The 22,627-nt window shown below is 35.9% G+C and overlaps 1 protein-coding gene across 1 annotated transcript in view; it reads left to right on the top strand.

Annotated features, from left to right (window-relative positions):
* The window catches only part of LOC111059209 (paxillin homolog 1), a 444,946-nt gene that overhangs the window by 376,753 nt on the left and 45,566 nt on the right, over positions 1-22,627 (top strand). Inside the window, 3 exon segments of the mRNA XM_039425022.1 lie at positions 7,659-7,794; positions 7,797-7,901; positions 8,714-8,877. Coding sequence (XP_039280956.1) covers positions 7,659-7,794; positions 7,797-7,901; positions 8,714-8,824 — 352 coding nt within the window. The 3' untranslated portion in view covers positions 8,825-8,877.

Raw genomic sequence — 22,627 nt, 5'->3', positions numbered from 1 at the left:
ACACACCACACACACACACACACACACACACACCACACACACACACACACACACAACCACACACACACACACACACCACCACACACACACACACACACACACACACACACACACACACACACACACACACACACACACACACACACACACACACACACACACACACACACACACACACACACCACACACCACACACACACACACACACCACACACACACACACACACACACACACACACACACACACAACACACACACACACACACACACACATACACACACACACACACACACACACACACACACACACACACACACACACAGACCAAAACCCAAAAACCACTTTTTTGGACTCAGGGGACCTTGAAACGTATAGAAATTTAGAAATTGGGGTACCTTAATTTTTTTCGGATAGCAATACTTTCCTTACCTATGGTAATAGGGCAAGGAAAGTAAAATGAATCACGTTATCACGTACGGGACTTGATATGAAATTGAATTTAGTTTAAACTGTTCTACACATACAGTGTTCAGCAAACGGTACTTAGTTTTTAAAGGTTCCTAAAACATCTGTTTTATTGCACTTGCAAGCTACTGTGAGGCAAGTAGGTAGATTATCTACCTACAGTGACTGTGAGGTACTTTGAATGAGAATTACCAGAAATAACAAAATTCAACTGCAATTAACAGGTTCAAGTAAAGAAACTTAAACTTCTGAGGATACCTCTTCAACACACATGCTGCCATTCTGTTGTGAGATTCACTTTATACAGTCAGCATTGGTTGAATTTGAGAACGCAGATAATATTCATAACAAATGCTGTCAGTTGGAAGCGAATCATCAACCCACTCAAAACAGGGAATAGCTGAATGTTAGCTGCATTATGAATATTTTGTATGAACTTATCATTTCACGACTCCATGTTCTTGAAGTCCTTTATCGCTTCGTCCTAATGCCCTTCTCATTGTGCTGACTATCCAGCTGCAATAGCTTCGTTCTTCCAGTTCAGAGGATCTGCGTATACGCTTTCCAAAAAAAAAAAATTGAAAAGAAGTAAGTGTGAAGTTGCACCAGGAATACGCGAATGAAGAAAAAGATGAAGAAGAAGAAGGAGAAGAAGAAGAAGAAGAAGAAGAAGAAGAAGAAGAAGAAAAGACTGAAGGAGAAAAACAAGAAGTGGGAGTAGAAGAAGAAGAAGATGATGATGATGGAGGTTGTGAGCAAGCTACTTGAGAAAAAATAATGTTAATAATTAATGAAAGAGTATATGAAAGACAAGGAAAAAACTATGACCAGAATAATAATTATTGTGTACATAATATTTTAAACGAAGTATAGATGAGATGAAGGGAGATGAGAGGTGAGACTTGATAAAGAGGACAGTGAACAAAAAAGCTGAAGAGAAACATATATTGAGTATGGAGGTATGGGAAAAAAATGCTCCACATCATACAAGTGTGTAGAGGTTGATTCATCCTAAGACGAGAAGTATATTGAGGATAAAAATATGTATAAATATGTATATATAAATAGCGAGTTTCTGCAACTTCAGTTATGTCGCTTCTCGCACCCCAATCGCCATTTTTCATTATTTATCCAGTCTCCTTCAAAGAGACCTCTACTCTCCATTTGAATGTGGACATATGTATAAATATAATTATGTATATGAAGAAAATCATGCAGACCAACATGGAGAGCGAATGAAGAAAAATGGGCAATAGGAAGGAAATGGGTGGACGAAAGGCAAAGGGAACATTGAGGAAAGCTGATGAATTGCAAAGAAAACGCAATATTGAAAATTTGAAGATGAAGAGGAGTAAGAAAAACAAAACAAAGATTAGATAGGAGGAACTGAGAAGAATTATTTCTGGAGAAAAAAGCTGAAATGTGGGAAGATTGATTGATTGAGTACTTCATTTATGTAGATTACAATATTTACTGGCTTATACACTTATTATACAATAGCTTACAATACAGCAAAATTATAGATGAATTTACATAATATAGACTAAGAAAATAATTATTGAACTGTATATGATATGAGAAAGCAATTTGTAATATAATAACTATAGATAATTATATTCTTATAAGATAGGAGAATGAAAGAGAATATTGAGAGAAGACGATTAATTTAGAAGAAAGCGCTACAATCAGATTTTGAAGATGAAGAGGAACGAAACAAAGAGCAAATTAGGAAAAGTAAAGAGGGGTTGTTCTAACTGGAACGCGGCAACTCAGCGAATATTGTCTGTAAGCAATTAGCGAATGCATATGTGGGAATAGTCAGAAGGGAGTGTGTGTTTTGTCCTATCTAATTTCGCTATGTCAACTACCTCCTCCTCCTCCTCCTCCTTCTCCTCCTCCTCCTCCACCACCTCCTCTCACTTCTTCTCCCCAAGCTCCTCCACCTCCAGCTCCTTCACCTCCTCCTCCTCAAGAGTCGTTTCATGTGAAAAGGGATATGGCAATTAGTGCTGCTCTCTGTAAACTGTATTCGGAACTTTGTTGGGGTTTATGTATTTAATACAGCCGGTGACCCTTCTATGCTTGCCCCTTATTCCTTTATCATCCTCCTAACTACCCTACTTGTTCTAACTAGGTTAAGGTGTGTCTTGAATCCTAGCATGTTGTTTTTTGTTAGTTGTATTTGTCATTGAATATAATATAAGTAAGCTACTAATTATTCTTATTTCATTGACCATCAGGTTGCCATGGCAAAATTGTAACGTGCTAAAAATTGTCGGCTCTAAATTTATTGTCTAAATTCAATATTTTCTAAATTTGGCTTAGTGGTTTTGTGTTTTGTTTCGGTTTTGTATATGTTTGGACTTTTTAACATCAAAATGAACTTTATTTCGAAGTGAAAAGTGTAGATTTAAAGTATTGTGCTCACTATAACCTTAGTGTGTGGTTTCCCATTGGAGAACTTTGGACTATTATATACGGCGAGGTGGAACTACCCTTGGGTCTCCCCACCATTCAAAGCCATACGCTAATAATAATAATAAAATTGAGAAAAAATAAAGTGAAATGAATAATATATTATAATATGAAACATAATTAAAAGTAACATCAGTTTAGTGTCCAGCAATAGAGCCTCTCCTATCATGGAAGTGGTTTTGTGTTTTGTTTCGGTTTTGTATATGTTTGGACTTTTTAACATCAAAATGAATTCTATTCGGAAGTGAAAAGTGTAAATTTAAAGTATTGTGCTCACTATAACCTTAGTGTGTGGTTTCCCATTGGAGAACTTTGGACTATTATATTTTTCAAGAAAACTGAGAATTATATTACAAAAAACTTACAGGATTTATTTAGGGGATAGCATTCTCATAGCGAAGTTACATAGATACAATAAACAATGACTTATATTAATGAGAGTCATTTTCCCCTAGAAGCAGAATTTCGCTCTCATTCCACGTTCACCCATTATCAGCAATCAGAGTGGATTAAATCGAAACTATAGTAGAATCTCCTGTTACGTTTTCTCTGACAGCGCTGGACGAGAAGGAAAACCAAGCCGTTCTGAAAATATCAGTCTACTATCCATCAATTCTTATAAATCTTTTGAAGGTAATTATTCTCTCATTCCAAGAATCGGCTGCAATCAGAGAGAAAAGGATTGGAACGAGAAGGAAAACCAAGACGTTCTGAAAACATCAGTCAACTATCCATCAAGTCTTATAAATTCAATGAAGATAATTACGCTCTCATTCCAAGAATCGGCTGCCATCAGAGAGAATAGGATTGGAACGAGAAGGAAAACCAAGCCGTTCTGAAAACGTTAGTCCTCTACGATATCCATCAATTCCTATAAATTAGACAAAGGTATGTGTTTCTGCATCCTGTCTCAAGTTTTCAAATTAGTTATTAGCCGATTGGTGGCACAATCTAGCGGAGTTCGTTGATTTTTGCAAGAGTACAAAAATTGTAAGTATGGAGGAAGGAGAGAAGATTTGACCTTCAAAAGTATCAGTTCAACAAAAAAACACAGATGTGATGTAGCGCGTGGTTGCCTATCTCTCCCCTTCATCTTCACATTCGATTCTGTTTTCTTATCCATTTCTCCACCTTTTTCACTTCCATATTCAAACCGTTTCAAATAGATATTGTAATAATATACACTCTCCTCCCCAGCTTCACGGTAGATTAAGTTTTCTTTTATATTTCTTCACATTTTCTACTTACTTCATTTAAGGATACTGCTTATATCCCCCATAAACAGTGTAAAATCGGTTTTGCAATATTGTAAACTGTTATCTTAATAAAATACTTCACTTATGGGCTACTTCTTTACAAATTAATAAAAACAATTTGAAAACTTGTAGTACCCTTGATTATTGAGAACTTTAAACTATTACAACGTAAAATATTACACTAGTCGTTGTAATATTTTAAAGTTTTCAATAATGAAGGGTACTATAAGTTTTCATATTTTTTTCCATTAATTGTTATCTCATTCTACCAATCAAATGGTCTTTCTCAATATAGTATCATTGATATCATAATATGACATATTACGCTAAATTGTCAAAGCCAACTTATTTATCAAAGATATCAAGGACAATGATTAATAAATCTGAAGGATATAATTATTATTTAACGAAAATCCTAAATAAATGCTGTAAATCAGCCCCAAGACTTCTGCTACTGCAGACATTGACAACAGGGTTAACAGCTAGATGGAAATTCCATGAGAACTACTATCCAAAAATTAGTTGCCAGCCCGGGAACTAATTTTTGGATAGTAGTTCTCATCGAATTTCCATCTAGCTGTTAACCCTGTTGTCAATGTCTGCAGTAGCAGAAGTCTTCGGATGATTTACAGCATTTATTTAGGATTTTCGTTGAATAATAATTATATATTAATTAGAATTTGAATAAATGCATTCTCTATTTAATTCCATCTGAATCTAAAGGACTAAATCTAAAGTGAAAGTACTGGATGATATTTTCATCTCATCTCAATTTAATGGTTAATTAGATTTATTAAGTGTCTTAGAAACTGGGTCTCAGACAACAATCACTCCCAGAAACCATTAAATCTTTCAACCAGATTTCCCAATCCATATGAGTCAATCGCTGTTTGCAAACGCTGACTGAATTAGCGTTAGCAATATACAGTAGTAGATACAGTGAGTCTCACTGTCAACATTGGGTGAATAGGAAGCATTGTCGTTGTTTATGAGATATTCTGACTGTTTGAAGTGAATTTCACTATAGCAGAATGGCACTATCGCTGTTATGTTATCCGATAGTTGTTCGGGAGCCGGGTAGCATTTATCAACATTGTAACAATCTCATTTCACTGAAACCCCTATAACTCACTCTGGGAGGGTGGCAGGGGGTACTTCCCAGTGGTTTAGGGTGAGAGAGGGGGTTTTCTGGCACAGGCTTACTTAGTCAACGGGACTGAAACCCTTCCCTGACTTTCTTTCCCTATTTTTGTCTTCTCCCTCTTTCGGTTCTATGTTATGTGTCCTTATTTCTCAGATATTCGTTCCTTCATATTTTTGTCTTCTTCCTTTCTTTGTACGTCTCTCCACTTCGTCATTCCCTTCTTCTCAATTTTCCTTTTCCTATCCTCAGTCATCATTTCTATCTTTTCCATTCTCATTCATGACTTTCTCTCGCTCTCCCATTCATTTTCCCGATTCCGACTTCTCTCTTACATTACTACTTTTTCTTCAGCGTCCTCTCATACTCACCTCTCTATCTTTCTCCTGAGAGTTTATAAGGTTTCATTTCATAATTCCAATTTTGTTAATAAGTTATTGAATCAAAAGTTATTCAGTATTATTTTCATCAAATAAAGCCGCTCTTGCAGGTTCTAATCAGAAGAAGGCTAGCACAGTAGTGAGTTTTTATATTGTCTCCCAGAGACTTATATCTCCTAGAAACTATTATCTTTTGTCTTGTGAAATGAGTAAAACAAGCTTAGAATGCTGCTGAATACTCATGAAATCAGCATTAGAAGCTGTTTGAAATAGGTATCGACTTCGAAAAGTTGTTCAACGTTTTAAACCCTTTTTTGCAAAATATATGACGATGATATCATAATATCTATAATATAATAGAAAAAAGATAGCTTATACACGTACGGGATAGGAAATTCAAGAATGACGCATCATCACGTCTGAACTACTGGACAGATTAACTTGAAATTTTGTATATTGATTCTTAATTTACCGAGAATGATTATAGGCTTATATCAAGCTCTTCAATATTTCAGTAGGTCAAGTTTTCAGTTTGTCAAGTTTTAATTAGACCCTTGCGGACTACTGGTTACCTGCTAGAAGTAATACAAATTATCACTATGCGCCCCTGCTTGCCACTTTGGGAGTTGATTCTGCTGAATAAACAAACTGACAAGTTGGAAAATCGCTTCCTGGGGCCTATGACATGAGAAAATAAGAACTAATAATATTGATAGTCAGCTGGATATTATTAGAATAAGAAATTACTGAATTTAAAGTTTGAATTCCCTCATGCAACAGGACCCTGGCAGTTCAAAATTCTCCTTAAGTTGTGGGCCCACGTCCACTCATTCCTTATCAATATCATTCTCATTACCCATGCACAATCCAAGAGCTTATTTTGATATCATCTTCAATAAAACGATTTGATAAGTCTAAGATGATAAATATTTACTATTCTTCAAGTAATCTCACATATATAGACCTTCTTTGATACTATCACAGATACAAGTAGCCTATCACACATATAATCTATTTAATAAAAAATAATACATTTTTTGGACTCAAAATAGTGTGTGAATTAAGTTATTATTTACATAACCTCTAGACCGTGTATTCCAAATTAAGGTTTAAAGCAGTTTTGGGCGAATGCCTGTTGTTTTTACCTGCATTGTATCTATTGTCTATGAATAAATAAAATAAAATAAATAAATGGCGTTGCCTGTATTTATTTAAATAAGGAAATGTTTATTTCCCCGAAAAAACTAAGACTACTAAATCAATTACAGAAAATATTAGATTGTTTACAATCACATACAGTTAGTTACAATAAAAAATTCTCATGTGTCTTCTACATGTTTAGTGTTTTCAGTGTGGAAATTGACCTACTCCACTATGGCGTACCATGTTCTAGAGTAGGTACAATACTGTGTGGAAAAGCATCTTCCACTTCGTATTTGATGAAAAAAAATGAAAATGAAAAAAGTCTTTATTAGGAGGAGTTAGGACTTTCAAGTCCTCTCTACAACATAACAAATGCAATTGAATAAAAAATACAGTGTAACTTAATATAAAAATAAAAATACATTTAATAATATCGCTACAAAATAGAAACATAGTTGGAAGAACACAGTCAATCTGCATTTAGACTGAAAAATCAATTATATAATTCAAGAAACAATAGTAAAAAAAGAATTATTAATATAATCATTCACACAATATTCACACAGCCCACAGACCAGTTCCTTGCGCCAACCACACGCTACCCCCGCAGACCCGCCAACAAAACAACAAAATTTGATGTTCTTCTTCGGCTTTCTCCTCAGTCCATCCTTTTCCAATTGTGATTCACGTTGTATGTCCCTATTCAAATTCTCTCATTCGAAATGAATTTTAATTTGATTTTTTTTCAAATAATTTTTTCTCTTGAATTTCACTAATAATCAATTTTTTGTCCACAGAATGTTCGGTAACTCGGGAGCGTGCTCGGCGTGCGGCCAGACGATACCCGCCTCAGAGTTCGTGATGCGAGCGGGGGGAGGCATGGGGGGCCAGGGGCACCCCCGCACCAACCCCCCACGGGGGGTCCTCACCCCCCACACCACGTGTTCCACCTCAAGTGCTTTGCCTGTTCCAAGTGCGGCGCACAACTCATGCAGGGTGATCGTTACTATTTGCTCGCTGGTAGTCTCGTCTGTGAACAGGTCAGACATTTCACAAAACTTTTACATCAAATTCAAGTCTATAAGTAATTATTAGTATCATATCATAAAACTGTATCAACTTTTGGATAGGGCTACTCTTAATTATTATCAAGAGATAAAAAATAAAAGAAGTTCCCTCAATTATTATCAAGAAATGAAAAATAGAAAGTACTCCTTTTACCCTTCTGGTGCTATTGACCAATTGTTCAGTTTTAAAAAAGTGATCAAACTATAAATAAACAAATTACAAAATGATTTGGAAAAATTGAAATGCTAAGCTTAAAATGGCTGCTTTCCTAAATTTATAGGAATAGAATGTTCAACTTATTTATTTATTTATTAGTAACTTATAGTGTTACTTTGGATATTTTAACTTTCACTCAACCAAGCTACTGTGATGCTAGATTTCGTGAAATTGATACACTATTATGAGAGCTATTCCTGACATTGGCTAATATGATGCATATCATATTCAGACATGATGTTGGGTTTGCATGAGTTGGTCTCACACAATATGACAAGCTCGGTCGATTGGAATTTTAAGTTTCAACTTATTTTATTCAGAGTATAGGGTTAGCTTTTTCACTAGATTTTGAAAATATATTTTGTTTGCGTAGAACTTGATTTTGAAAATGGCTAATTATTATTTTTTTCGCTTATTGATTCAATGATACAAAATTATGAGAGCGTCATTATTTTTCCGGAAAACGTGAAAACTATTACTATTGTATTCCAGTATGTTCATGTGTCCTAGTAGAGCTCTTATTGTCATACCCTTAATGTCACTGATTTTTCCGTTTTTTGCGATCTAGGACTGGCAGAAACTGTTGAAGGGGTCAGCGGCGGCGCAGGCAAACGCGGCGGGGGGCACGACCACCGTACGGAAGGGCAAAGTGGGCCGCCCTAGGCGGAGTCGCGACTGAACTAGCCCTGACAACCCTTCACCCTACCCTAATAACGCCACTGCACCGCTATGGTGAGTACTACACTATTCACATATCTCTATCATTTTCAAATTATTTATTGTGGAGTTACGATGGAGTAAAAATGAATTAAAATTATTTATTTAGTAAAAAGAAACTTGTAACTCGAAAAAGAAAACATTCAAGGAACTCAGGAAAGGAGAGAACAAAGGGTTCCTTCTTCTGTGCTTCAAGTATCCTCTCGATACTTTTGAAGAACACTGGTTGTATCATTTGAAAAAGTATTGAGTAACCAACCCTTGAAGATAAAATCACTTCGCTTATATGGCCTACTTGATACAAATAAAAACAATATAAAAACTTTCAGTACCTTTAGTACTTTAAAATATTTTAAAGTTTTTAATTAATGGGTATTAAACGTTTTTATATTGTTTTTATTCCCTTGAAAATACTATATAAATGAGACATTTTTTATATAATCCATTATTGACTCCAGTAATTGTAAGATTTACCTCATCAACCATCAGTTCACGAAAAAAGAGAAGCTGTTACTTGAAAAAACGGAACTAAAATAAAAAACGCTCCTGAGAAACAACGCTAAACTTTGTGTTGATTACGCTCAGGCAAAATAGCAGTTGGTCATAGCAGAGGTCAGTAGGTTATAGCACGGAGTAATGAACAACGTTTCTCGTTTATGTTTTTCTTTTCTATGGTAATAATGATACATAGTCAGTAGTTATTTGTCAGTAAATCATGGTCAGTAATACGTCACCTAGAGTCAGTCAGAAGTAGTTACTGTGAGTAAATCAAAGTAAGTTATAGTCAGTAACTCATATAACAGCTTTCAAATGAAGTGACTTTATCCGAGAACAATGTCCACATGGTGTCGCAAGCCAAAATCGTCGCTTGTATTATAATCCGAAACTTCTGTTTTATTTGGTTGTGATGGAAGGGTGATAGTAGGAGAAGAAGGATTAAGTGGTGAAGGAGGGGGAAGAGGAGAGATTTTAAGTATAACGTCAGAAACAAAAATGAACTGCACAATTATATACTCCGTTTTAAGAGAAATAAAACATATGAAGGAGAACGAGAACAACATGGTCGAAATCGAGAAGAAGAAGAGTGAGAAGAACAAAAAGAGAAGTGGAAGAAGGACAGGGGAAGCATGAAAGAGTGTAGGAGATATAAATGAAATGAAGTTGTAGAATGAATTACATACATCGCTGTTGGGACACAGTTTATAAAAACCATTAAACTCGTCTCTAGTCCTATAATATTGTTGGCAGAATATCTGCGTTTTGGCAAATTCCAATTTTATTTGCGCAGTAGGGAAGGGGTAGTTAAGGGGGTCAAGGGGGACACCCTCCGCGTTTTTTGGCTGCCATCCAAATTATAAGCGACAATATCCGCCTCATCTTTTCCAAACGCATGAAAATAATTCTCCTTGGGGTGTATGTATATTGTTCACATTTCAAGGCCCCCTTGTAGAGTGAGAATTATTATGTCTTTGAAATAATTGAGGAGAATCTGCAAAGGGAAAACAGATTTGGACTGTAATTACATCGCTTATACGATGATCTATTCCAAGCAAATGTATGTCACCGACTGTATTCATAAAGCATAATAACATTTTCGTATCATATTGTATATAATATTATACGTTTATAATACGTTATACGTTATATTGTAAACGTATGTCGCCAACCCTACGAATTGAGTGCTGCAGTAGAGAATGCAGAATGCGTTTCTCTTAACTATGATCTAAAACTAAGAACCTTGACAAATCGGTCTTTCAAGTCTTTAAACAACTAGATTTGATAATAATTGATAACATTTCGGTATGATCCCATCATAATTACAATTTACTCTATGATTTTATCATAGTTGTATAAGCTGTAATTATTAATTTGTTATCGAATACAAGGAATACGACTCGAATACAACAGCTATTGACAGTATTAGTTGGAGTTAGTGGAATACAACATGATCCTCATCTAAATTATTTGAGCTATGAATTTACGATACTAATATGAATTTCCATGAAACAATAAGCAAGAAAAACGTCAACAGAGGAATATTAAATTTAGTAAAAGCAACCCTAACCACCCCGAGAATCAGGGTTTTTGATTTTGTAGAAAACAATTCTCTTTCAACATAGTAATTATATAGAACTAATAATATTATTAAACGAAAATCCCAATTAAATGATGTAGATAACTCCGAAGCCTTCTAATTGGGATTTTTGTTTAATAATATTATTCATTAATTAGCATTTGAACAAATGCAATTTCCAATTTATTCCCATGTGTAAATCGAACTAGTTGTTTTGTATTTGTCTAGTGTTTTTTGTTTTGTCATTATTATTATTATTATTATTGAGGAGAAATTGGAGATTGTTGAAAAGGGAAGTCAGTGGTCTATACTGTGCTATTTATTTTTATTTTGGCAAAATAAATTTGATTTTGATTTGATTTAGTGAGTAATTTAGTATAAATTTATCAAATTTATAGGTATAAATTGAATTAATAATCTGGCGTTACAGAAATAAGGGTCACCGAAGTTTGTTGCTTAGGAAAGAGAACACGATAGGATATAAAATATTGTAATTAAAAGTGTATAAAGTTTCTCGCGTTTTAACCTCCTTTCCCCTCTCTTCAAACTAAGGAAACAAAAGTTAATTTGCCAGGTTCGTGCAACTGGAGAGCTCTGATTAGTGAAAAAGAGGGGAGAAAATAAGGAGAGGAGTAGAGGACAAACGATGAGGAGGAAGAGAACGTTTTAGTTAGACGAGTCGGTTAATTAATTTTTACTAGTGATAGACTGAACTACAGTAACTATTTTTACTGGGTAATATAGTTACTGTATAGTTACTGTAGACTGAACATGATATTCGAACGATTTCACTGATATAAATTACTACCCTTGCTCATTAATTAGATAATATCATGATAATATTAACTGTTAAGTAAATTATTGTGAAAATAACGTTCACTGATATATACTGAATATATTTATATCTGCATCTACATGTTTTTTATATGGTACCTTGTCAATCAGCCTCTTCAAGGTTCGCTCAAGGTACCTTATTTATTCAGTAAACGTTCTTCTCTATTCCATCCTATTATCATTCATACAGTATGAGTTGTATATTTAACATCGAATATTTCTGATCTTCTTCTTTGGCTGTGCCTTATCCCATTTAATGGGGTCGGCATTCTTTCTCTTAGTCGGCCTCTCCACAAAGCCCTATCCAATGCTTCCTCTCTCCTCCAACCACTCTCCCGCAAGTCAGCCGCTATTCTATCTCCCCACCTCATCCTAGGTCTACCTCGTCCTCTCACACCATCCAAAACCAAATCCTGCACTCTTCTTCCAACATAATCCTCCTCCCGTCACTGTACATTCCCAAACCACCTCATCCTTGTCTCCTGCATTCTCTTTCCCAGTCTCCCAACTTTTACAGTGCCTCTGATCAATTCATTTCTTATTTTATCTCTTCTTGTAACCCCACACATCCATCTTAACATTCTCATCTCAGTCACTTCCATCTTTCGTTCCTGTTTCTTTGAAATGGGCCATGTTTCTGTTCCATACAGCATAGCTGGCCTCACAACTGATCTATACACTTTTCCCCTCATTTGACAATTCACTCTCTTATCACAAAGAACACAACTCTTTTTTCTCCAGTTCATCCATCCACAATTTATTCTATGCTGTATTTCCACATCAAGCCCTCCATCTCTCTGTACACTTGAACCCAGGTACTTAAAACTTGCAACTAGTTGGAGTTGGTTTTCCGCAAGCTGTAAGGGTAGCCCATCATTTTTTCCCAATACCATGTACTATGATCGGCTAGGAAGATTTCTGATTTGATAGGAACTTATTTTTTTAAATAAGTTTCCATGTTGCGTTCCTCTTAGATCTGTTTTAACTACCACTATTGGTACAGAATTCGCACTATCCTTGTTCTTTTATGATATTCTTTATCACTTTCCTCATCCGTTCTCTCTCCTATTATTCAATTGGAATTTTCTTGTTTGTTTTATAGATTTCATTTCTTCAACTTCTTCACTACCACTATTAAGTTTTACGTATTTTACACATTTTAGCTCTCACTTTCCATTCTTGAATATAATTTTATCTATTTATTCAATTCCTTAAATTCCTTAAATTTATTCAATCATTCAGAATTACACTACCAACAGAAAGGTACCACAGGCTTACGCCCAAAACGGTTCCAATTCTAATTTATACAACAGTCCAAATGTAGCTAGGTTATGTGTCACTTCAACATTCTTCGATAATTACACACTTAATTTACAACTCAAAACACACAAAAATTATCATTATTATTTGTATAATTTCTCAATGTTCCACACGTTTCCACAACCCTTCAACTCCTCTTCTTCTACAGCTGATGTTGCTATTTTCCTCTTCCTTTCCCTCTATATTTCTTTCTTTCTCTGTGCACGCTCCTCCTTCTCCTCCGAAGTTAAGCAGCGGAAGGTTTTTAATTTCCTGCACAAAGATTTGTCTGACGAACAAGTCTTTAATGTTTGAGTTGGTATTTAGGGTGGGGGTTGGTAGAGTTGGTGGGGTGGGTGAAGGAAGGGTGAAGAGTGTGAGGAGGTTAGTGGTGAAGGAGAGAGTCTCAGCCTGTAATTAGATCTAGTTATTAGACGCTTCCACTCCCAACTCCCCAACTCCCATCCTCTTCCTCCTTCTCCTTCTTCACCTCATTCTTTTTATTTTTCTTCTTCTCTTTTCTCTCTTTCTCCCTCTTCTCTTTTCTCTCTTTCTCCCTCTTCTCTTTTCTCACTTTCTCCCTCTTCTCCTTCTTCTTCTTCCTCATCATCTTTTTCTTTTTCTTCTTTTTCTTCTTTTTCTTCTTCTTCTTCTTCCTCTTCTTCTTCTTCTTCTTCTTCTTCTTCTTCTTCTTCTTCCTATCTTTCTCCGACTTCTCCTTTCTCTTCTTCTTCTTCTTCCTCTTCATCATCATCATCATCATCATCATCATCATCATCATCATCATCATCATCTTCTTCTTCTTCTTCTTCTTCTTCTTCTTCTTCTTCTTCTTCTTCTTCTACTACTCCTCCTTCCTCTTCTGCTTCTTCCTCTTTCACACCCACTCCTACTTTTTTTCTTTTAATCTTTTTTCCTTCCCCTTCACTTCTTCTCTCTTATCTTTCTCTCTATTTCCCATTTCATTCTCCTTCTCCTACTCTCCTCGCTCCTTCATCTTTGTTGAACTAGATCATCGTATCCTTCTTCTCTTCTCCTTTTCCTTCTCCTTCACTTCTTCCCTCTTATCTTTCTCTCTATTTCCCATTTCATTCTCCTTCTACTCTCCTCGCTTCTCCATCTTTGTTGAACTAGATCATCGTATCCTTCTTGTCTTCTCCTTCTCCTTCTCCTTCACCTCTCTTTTTTTCATTTTTCTCTCTATTTCCCATCTCATTCTTCTTCTCCTACTCTCCTCGCTTCCTCATCTTTGTTGAACTAGATCATAGTATCCTACTTCCCTTATCCTTTTCCTTCTCCTTCACCTCTCTTTTTTCTATCTTTCTCTCTATTTCCCATCTCATTCTTCTTCTTTTTCTTCTACTCTTCTCGTTACTTTTTCCTTTTTCAACTCGACAATCTCATGCTTATCCTTGTTGCACTTCCCACGCAAATTATTGTCAGTCTGTCAACTTTACTCCCTCCTACCCTCTTCATCATCCTCCTCCTTCTTCTTTTCCTCCTCCTGATCCTTCACTCACTTCTTCTGCTCCTCCCCTTACTTATCCTGCTTCTCCCCCGGCAACTCCTCCTCATCCTTCTCCTCCTCCTCCTCCACTCTTTCGTTTGATTTTCCACCGGCTCCCATTTCTCCTCCTCCTGCTCCTCCCCCTACTACTCGTCTTCCTCATCTTCCTTCTCCTCCAAATCTCTTCTTCCTCCTCCTCCTCCACCTCCTCATCATCATCATTCTTCCCTTTCCTCTCAACTCTATACGTCATCTCCCCCCTCATTCCCACCCTATCCTTCACCCTCACCCATCCATTTCTCTCCTGTTTCTCATCATTTCTTTTCCCCATCCCTCCCACTCTTCAACTTCTGTCCTGTCGTGCACCCCTTTTTCTAATTAGTGGCCGAAGTAACTGATTTTTCAGTCTGTTTTGTGTTTTTGTACTGTCCTCCTCCTACTCCCCCTTCTTACTTCTCCCCCACCCCCTCTAACAACTGCTCTTCCCCTACGATCGTCAGATTTACTTCATACTGTCAGCATTGATTGAATGGGGACCGTTGAAGTAATTAATGGGGAGTTTATGACTGTTTAAAGTGAATCGTGATAATTGGATTCAGTAGAGGGTGTCAGCATTGTTTGAATGTGATGCCTTGTTGCTATTTATTAGGAATGCTGACTATTCAAAGTGAATGTAACCTCAACCTTTGGACAATATAAACTTTTTATCAAAAAGTTATAATTTATTCTTGGAGTGAAATAGTACAAGCTCAGCCTAGTTTTTCCATCAATGTCATAATTACTAGTAGTTCTGTGAACAGTAGACCTCGGGCTCAGTGAGTTACATTGACCTGTTGTTATGTTTGCTCAAAAATTAATAAATAATTTATCGATATAAAATGTCTAGAAAAAATCCTAAATAAACATAGAGCTTTCTGTCCTATATCGTACCGTGACGTGTGGTCCCGGAATGTGAGTGTGAGCGCTGTTATCAGGTCTGGCTGCAACTGTCTACAACGTTGATGAAAAGAGACAATTTTCAAGATGTTCGATGTTTTTGAACGGGTAGTATTATAGTCAACTGTCTACTAACGTTAATGGAAAGATACATTTTCAAGACTTTCGATGTTTTTGAACGGGCAGTATTATAGTCCACTAGACAGCTGATTTATGATGAATAATTCTATAGACTGATTTTTACGGTAATATTGGCGTATGAAGGAGGCTCCTTTTTCCTTTTATATTATCCTTAAAATGCAAAATTTCCAAAAACCTTGTATATACGTCGACGCACAATTTAAAAAAGAACATACCTGTCAAATTTCATGAAAATCTATTACCGCGTTTCGCCGTAAATGCGCAACATAAAAACATATAAACATTTAAACATTCAAACATTTAAACATTAAGAGAAATGCCATAAACCGTCGACTTGAATCTTAGACCTCACTTCGCTCGGTCAATAATATTATGATTGTAGTATTTTGTACAATAAATGAATGAATGTCACTACTGGTTCAATATTGTTAACTTGAGACGGATGATTTTCCTGCTAATCTGACAATGACATCAATTCTCTAATGCGACATAGTGAAGTAATTGACACAGTAATATCGCCTTGTAGTATGGAGAATGAACCTTAATAGAGTAATCTGGCACCACCAGGCTAAAAATACAGAATAAGAGAAGTTATTGAGCTGAAAAAAGTGACAGAGATGTTTTAGAGGTAGAAAGGGAGAGTAATTGAATAAAATAATTAGAATAGTAGGATAATAATGAGATGTGGAGGAGTGAAAGAATAGAGAGATGAATTAAAATAGGGAAATGAGGTAGAAGAAAAATTTAAAGAAGTAAAAGACGAAGGAGGAGAAGACAAAGAAGGAGATAGAAGTGAAGAAATGATAAAACTGTGGAGGAAGATGATTCATGAAAGAACACCTTGATCAAATTTTACAAAGTCATGGCGATACTTACTTTGACTTACGGAAGTGAAGCATGGGTGCGGACAAGGAATCTTGAATCGAGAATACAGTCAGCAGAGATGTGATTCCTTAAACAAGTTAAAGGATGCACAAGAGGATCGGATTCGGAATGAAAATATATGAGAAGAGAATGTGATGTCCAACCAGTGTTGAGTTTGATAAAAACATATAGAAATAAGTGGTCAGATCATGTCTTTAGAATGCCTGAAGACCGTTCCCCATTGAATGCCCTACTCCACTAGTCATTAGGCAGAAGAAGTATTGGTAGACCGAGGAAGAGATGGACGCCGGAACAGGCTTGAAAAGCCTAATCCATGATGATGATGAGGAAGATGATATGAGAATTGAACAGGACGATATGAAAGTTTGGACTGTGAAGGAGTATGAAAGTCTTTTTTATGAGAATAGCATTCAACAAACATTGGTTGGTCAGTAGAAGTAAACTAAGTATAGTTATGAAAACTCGAAAAGAAGAAAACTTAGTATAGAAACGTGAACTCAAAAGGAGGAGAATGAAAAAGAGAAAGAAACGTAGAAGGAACGTAGTGAAAATGATATGATCATATCTATAGAATACATTATTTGTTGAGAAATTTGAACTAGAAGGTAAAAAGGTGACAGAAACGAAATGAGATGGATGTGATGGAGTAATATATATCATATATTTCAAGTGAGAAAGAAGGAGACAAACATGGTAAGAGGGAAAATGGTAGAGAGGAGAGAAAGAGAGAGAGAGAGAGAGAGAGAGAGAGAGAGAGAGAGAGAGAGAGAGAGGAGAGAGAGAGAGAGAGAGAGAGAGAGATGAGTACCAGAAGCTGTGTTATACCAAAAATAAAATGATTATAGGATAAAATAATCCAAGTATCAAGTATGTGTTTTCTCTGGTTATACCAGGAGAATGAGTAATAGGCTGAAAACACAGATAAAGTAATAGTAATGAGAAAATTATGAAAAAGTAGAGGAAGAACACATGAAAGACAGTGGAATAGAGGTGGGAAGATAGTAAAATTGAAGGAAAAATGATGAAAAAGTTGTAGAGGAGCAGCTGAAAGAGAAGATGATGGAATGAATGAAGAAGAATAACTTAGTAGACAAAGAGAGAACCATGATTTGCCAGTGGAATCCTTCGTTTAGACGCCTTGGCATGGCCAGCTCGCGAATTCGTACGAATGAAGGAAAGAGAGAGCGAGCGAGCGACCGGATGTGAGAGAGTGATGGAACGAGAATTGATATTGTAGTAAAAGGGGGTAAGGGTGAAAGGGTTTAGAGGGTAGGTGGTGGTACAAGTTTTTCATTCAACTAATTCACGTTTCTTTCCTTAAGTGATTACCACTTAAAAGGCTTTGGTAATCTCGTTCGTTTTGCAGCCCCAACGCTGTTCTGCGAAGGGTGGGAGAGGGAGAGAGCGAGAGTGAGTGGATGGGAGAAAGAGAGAATTGGAATCGATACCTCGGATCCCGAATTGAATTGACGGCTGGGTGCATTTAAGTAATTATTTCTATTGGGACATGAAGCTGAGCCATACCGCTCTGTCACGCCTAGGTACTGTCATCTTTCTTCTTCTCCTTCCTCTCATTCTTCTCCTTCCTCTACTTCTTCTTCTTCTTCTACCTCTTCTTCTTCTTCTTCCCCATTATTTCCTTCTCCCACCTCTACTTCCACCTACATTTATTTACTTCTTCTTCGAGCTTGTCACACTTCCAATAATTCCGTCACCTTCTGAGTTTTCTGACAACCGTTTCTGCTCTTTCCCTCTTCTTCTTTTTCATTATAAAGCTTTAGCACAGCTATCTCTATCCATTTTGACTCACAATTCATCTGTTTTCCTCATTTTTTTCATTCACCTATATTCCATTGTCGCTCATCATATCAACGTTATCATTGAACTATATCTATCCTCTAATGAAGGATAATTGAATAAGTGCCGTTTGCACAGTCACAGTTGAAACTAAATTTCATTTTAAACAGGATTAAATCCGTATCAAGTCTCGTGTGTTATAATGTGTTTCATTTTGAGTTTAAGTCAGCAGCTGATTCAATTCCGTTTAAGCTTTGACTGTGCAAACGGCCCTTAAAGAATACACTTATAAAGTATATTAGTTACAAGGATAGTTCAATAAGGTTTATTGATCAATAAGGTCTATTCTTTAATAATCTCTGCTTAATTCCATCCACTTTTAATTTTCTCTCTATCTCTATTCTATTATATCTCTACTTAAGTCTTTGTCTCTTTTATCTCTTATTTTATTTTCTTTACTCAATTCAACTCACCTTTTGCTTCCTGTTTGCTTTGTTGTATGTTTTATATTCGTTGATCCTAGACGCCCGGTTTTCTTCCGTTTTTCTCGCTTGTATTTTCTCCCTTGTTTTTCTCCCAACTTCCCTCCTTTTTCAGAGTCACTTGTGATGTGAATCAAAGTAATCATCCATTTTTCACCACTGCCGTGGCTTCAAAACAAATTCATCTCCTTTTCCTCATTTATTCTGCATTGGTTTTCGATATTTTTGTTCTCTTCCTTCACTGTCTCACAGTTCCGGTTCTTCTAGTAGTGCTAAGGGGGACGTAATTTTCCCAAGTATTATTCCCGAATATGGATTGTTATCTGTACGAGCTCTGACAGTGCTAATAATTCATGAATATCCAAGAATATTATTTACAGTAATCTTTAATTTTCAAATTACGTTTCATCTTCCCATAATCCGATGATTTATGAATAAAATTATTCATTATTATTGTACAGTTCGTAGTTTCTGAATCCATATAAGAATGTACGATGTATTGGAATTTTCTACACATTGGTGGAGGGGTGATATTGGAAACCGCATGAATAAATCTAACAGTGCTTTAATCAAATAGAACTTTGGATATAATCCACAGAAACAGGCCTATTCAAATAGAACTCATCTAATAAATCCTGCTCAAAAAAGGACTCCAGAAGTCCTTCCCTAGCATTATCAACTAGGCTCAACCGGAAATTCCTTTGAAGGATGCTGGCATAAATTCTTAACTGGCGCATGCCAACAATTTTGTAGTTGGAGCATGAGCCAATAAAATCTCATTTCAATGCTCGTCTGGCACTGATAACAGAACAAAATGGCGACTATCTGTACCACGCCTCTATCTTTCGCATTCTCTCTCAGTCCAACTCTCTCTAATTTATTGCTCTCGACTTAGTGCAGTAGATAAGATTTGTAGGGCAGAGACACACGGCTATAGAGATGGAGATCAATTTCAGTGGGTGAATGCAATGCAACTAAATAAGTCTCTGCTACTATCTCTTGAGTTTTGTTGTTTGGAATAGCTTTTACATAGAAGCCTAGAGTATGTATTCAAGTATGGTCATCATATGAATTGCATTGGGGTTCAAAAATCCTACAAGATTAGCCAAGTTCATGGATATTCAAAATCCAAACTCGTATTCAAATTTTATTTCCACAAAGTACAAACATTTAAACCATACAACACAAATGCAATGAATTACAATAAATCAATCAATCAATTTATTCAGCCTGATGATACAAGGCGTATACAAGCCTAATTCACAAAGTATTTTGTAAGATTACAATTCATAATTACGTCACAATACATAATAAAATCAATAATAACAAATTATTGAAATCAATATAGACAAAAATATACTACATTATATAATTGACTATTTCATCAGATATTAATCTTGAATGAAAAAGACTAAGAAATTGTCGAAAAACCACTGATTTATTGATAATTAGAAAGACCGGTTTCGGTTATTACACCATTGTTAATCTCTGATAAACTATGATTATATATGCATTCTAATGAGTATAGAAGAGTTTATCAGAGATTGACAATGGTGTAATAACCGAAACCGGTCTTTCTAATTATCAATAAATCAGTGGTTTTTTGACAATTTCTTAGTCTTTTTCATTCAATATGAATAATTACCACAATATCAACTTCTCAACTACACAAAAAGTTCATATTAATAATTTATTCTACCTATTCCTGTTCTAAATTCTTATAGAGAGTAGAATGGATTTTTAACAAGCCATTTTCTTGAGATTCTAAGGAATATAGGCAGGGTAAGGTTACGGAAGGAGGCTGGTAGGAGGTTGAAAAATATTATCCCCACTACTGAAAAACTTATAAGAGACTTACTGAGTCTGCACCCAGGTACGTGAAGATCTCCTCTGGCCCTAGAAGGATACTTATGAATGTCACCGGAAACCGTTAATATATATTATACAAATTAACGATACTGATTTATACTGATTTACAAATTCATTGATTACTGTTAATATTGATTTTTTCGTGAATAGCGGTTTACAATGATCTATAGTGAGGTCCACGTTATAATGGCAGTGGATAAAGATAGAAGAATAGCGATACCGATTCTCGGCATTAATTAATTATATTTCTACACTGTCAAAAACATAATTGGCATCGTTGTGGACCTAGAAAAGGATAGTACCACCGGCTTTGTCGAATGATAAACTAGGACAGCAAAATCAAAGTTGATCAAATACTGTCATTATAACGTGGACCGCACTATAGATAATCTGCGTTGCAAAAAAAATAATAAATTTAACAATAATAGTATTAAAAAGTAATACTAGTATTAAAAAGTATATACTAGTATATTAGTATATACAAGTAATACTAGTATTACTAGTATACTAGTATACAAGTAATACTAGTAATATTAGTATACAAGTAATACTAGTATTTTAATAATAGTATTAAATATAATAGTACTAGTAATAATAGTATTAAAAGTATCAATACTTCTTTCCCTAACTAGCAAAAATTTTAATGTACAATCAAACTGAATGCATTGAGGATTAACATTACATTATTATTCTTCAATTCTTCCTTCCCTCACATCAATGGTTTCACAAGTATTTGATTATATCATTATAATTGGATACATAGCTCCATAGCCATTAATGTTGATCAAAACCCAAAACCGTCCTGCAATCCAAATTATGACGATACTTTGACGTTCAACCTAAATTATGATACTTCCACGTTCAGGTTTCGCGACTCATCTATCATTCTATAGGAAACTGACAATTGAAAGCGTATTTCAAACGTAGTTACATCCCACAAAGTTAATCAGACCGGTCATGAAATAATACCCAAAGCGCCGTCTCTCTAACTAACAGAAGCCATACATTGTTAACGTTAGTCCATCCAAATTCACCCCTATTATCATCAACTATTTCATTTGATTTCAAAGTGGTCAACCAGATTGTTTCAGACAATGTGTGTAAACAGTGAAGATGTTCTGAATGAGATAGAGAAAGGAAGAGAGATAGAGAAATAGATAGATAGAGTGAGAGTGAGAGTGAGAGACATGCCCGCCGGGAGAGTCACCGTTTTCTCTATTGTTGAACTCTGTTGAAGCTGCCTAGATATTTGGTGATATGTGGTCATTGTTGAAGCCTTATTAGACATAATAGGGGTCGTATGCATGTGATTGGATATTAGTTTTCCCACTTGCCTCGAGGCCTGTTGTCAACGTTGTCAGAACATGAAATGAGCAGGTTTGATCATTTTTATTCTGATGCACTAGTTGTGTGGTTGCCCAGTCCAGTGGTGACCATTGGTCTCAAAGTACAGCCTTTCGTATTATTCAACTCTCAACTCTCAGGGTTATAATAATGCAAAGCCCTTCTTGTTCTACACTGGTTAGACCACAGCTTCAGAACTGCTAAACGGCCCAGGGCCTCGGGCTTCTCTAATTGTGTTTGTGTCATACGACGCTTTGATCTTCTGTTGTTCTGTTCTACTACTCTCTCTCTCTCACGAGAAATAACCACCTTCCCTCCCACCCCTCCGCATCGTTTACTTCCCTTATTAGAACTGACCATTAATTCCCCTGCCCCCTCTGATCTTTCAACCACCTTTAATCAACTCGCCCGAGAGGTTTCAGCTTCAGCTTGAAGCCTTATCTCATCTGCCGCGGCCCAACTAATTGTGTGTTATGCCAAAACAAGAAAGGTGAACTTGATTAGCCGCACAACGAGACGGAGTTTGCTCTGAACCGAGGTATATACTGGCCGGTTATTAGATGATAAATTAATTAATTACTGCTATTCCTTCTTCAA

The sequence above is a fragment of the Nilaparvata lugens genome, chromosome 3, assembly GCF_014356525.2.
Source record: "Nilaparvata lugens isolate BPH chromosome 3, ASM1435652v1, whole genome shotgun sequence".
NCBI lineage: Eukaryota > Metazoa > Arthropoda > Insecta > Hemiptera > Delphacidae > Nilaparvata > Nilaparvata lugens.
The sequence above is the reverse complement of the archived record's forward strand: the minus strand, read 5'-3'. Positions and strand labels throughout refer to the sequence as shown.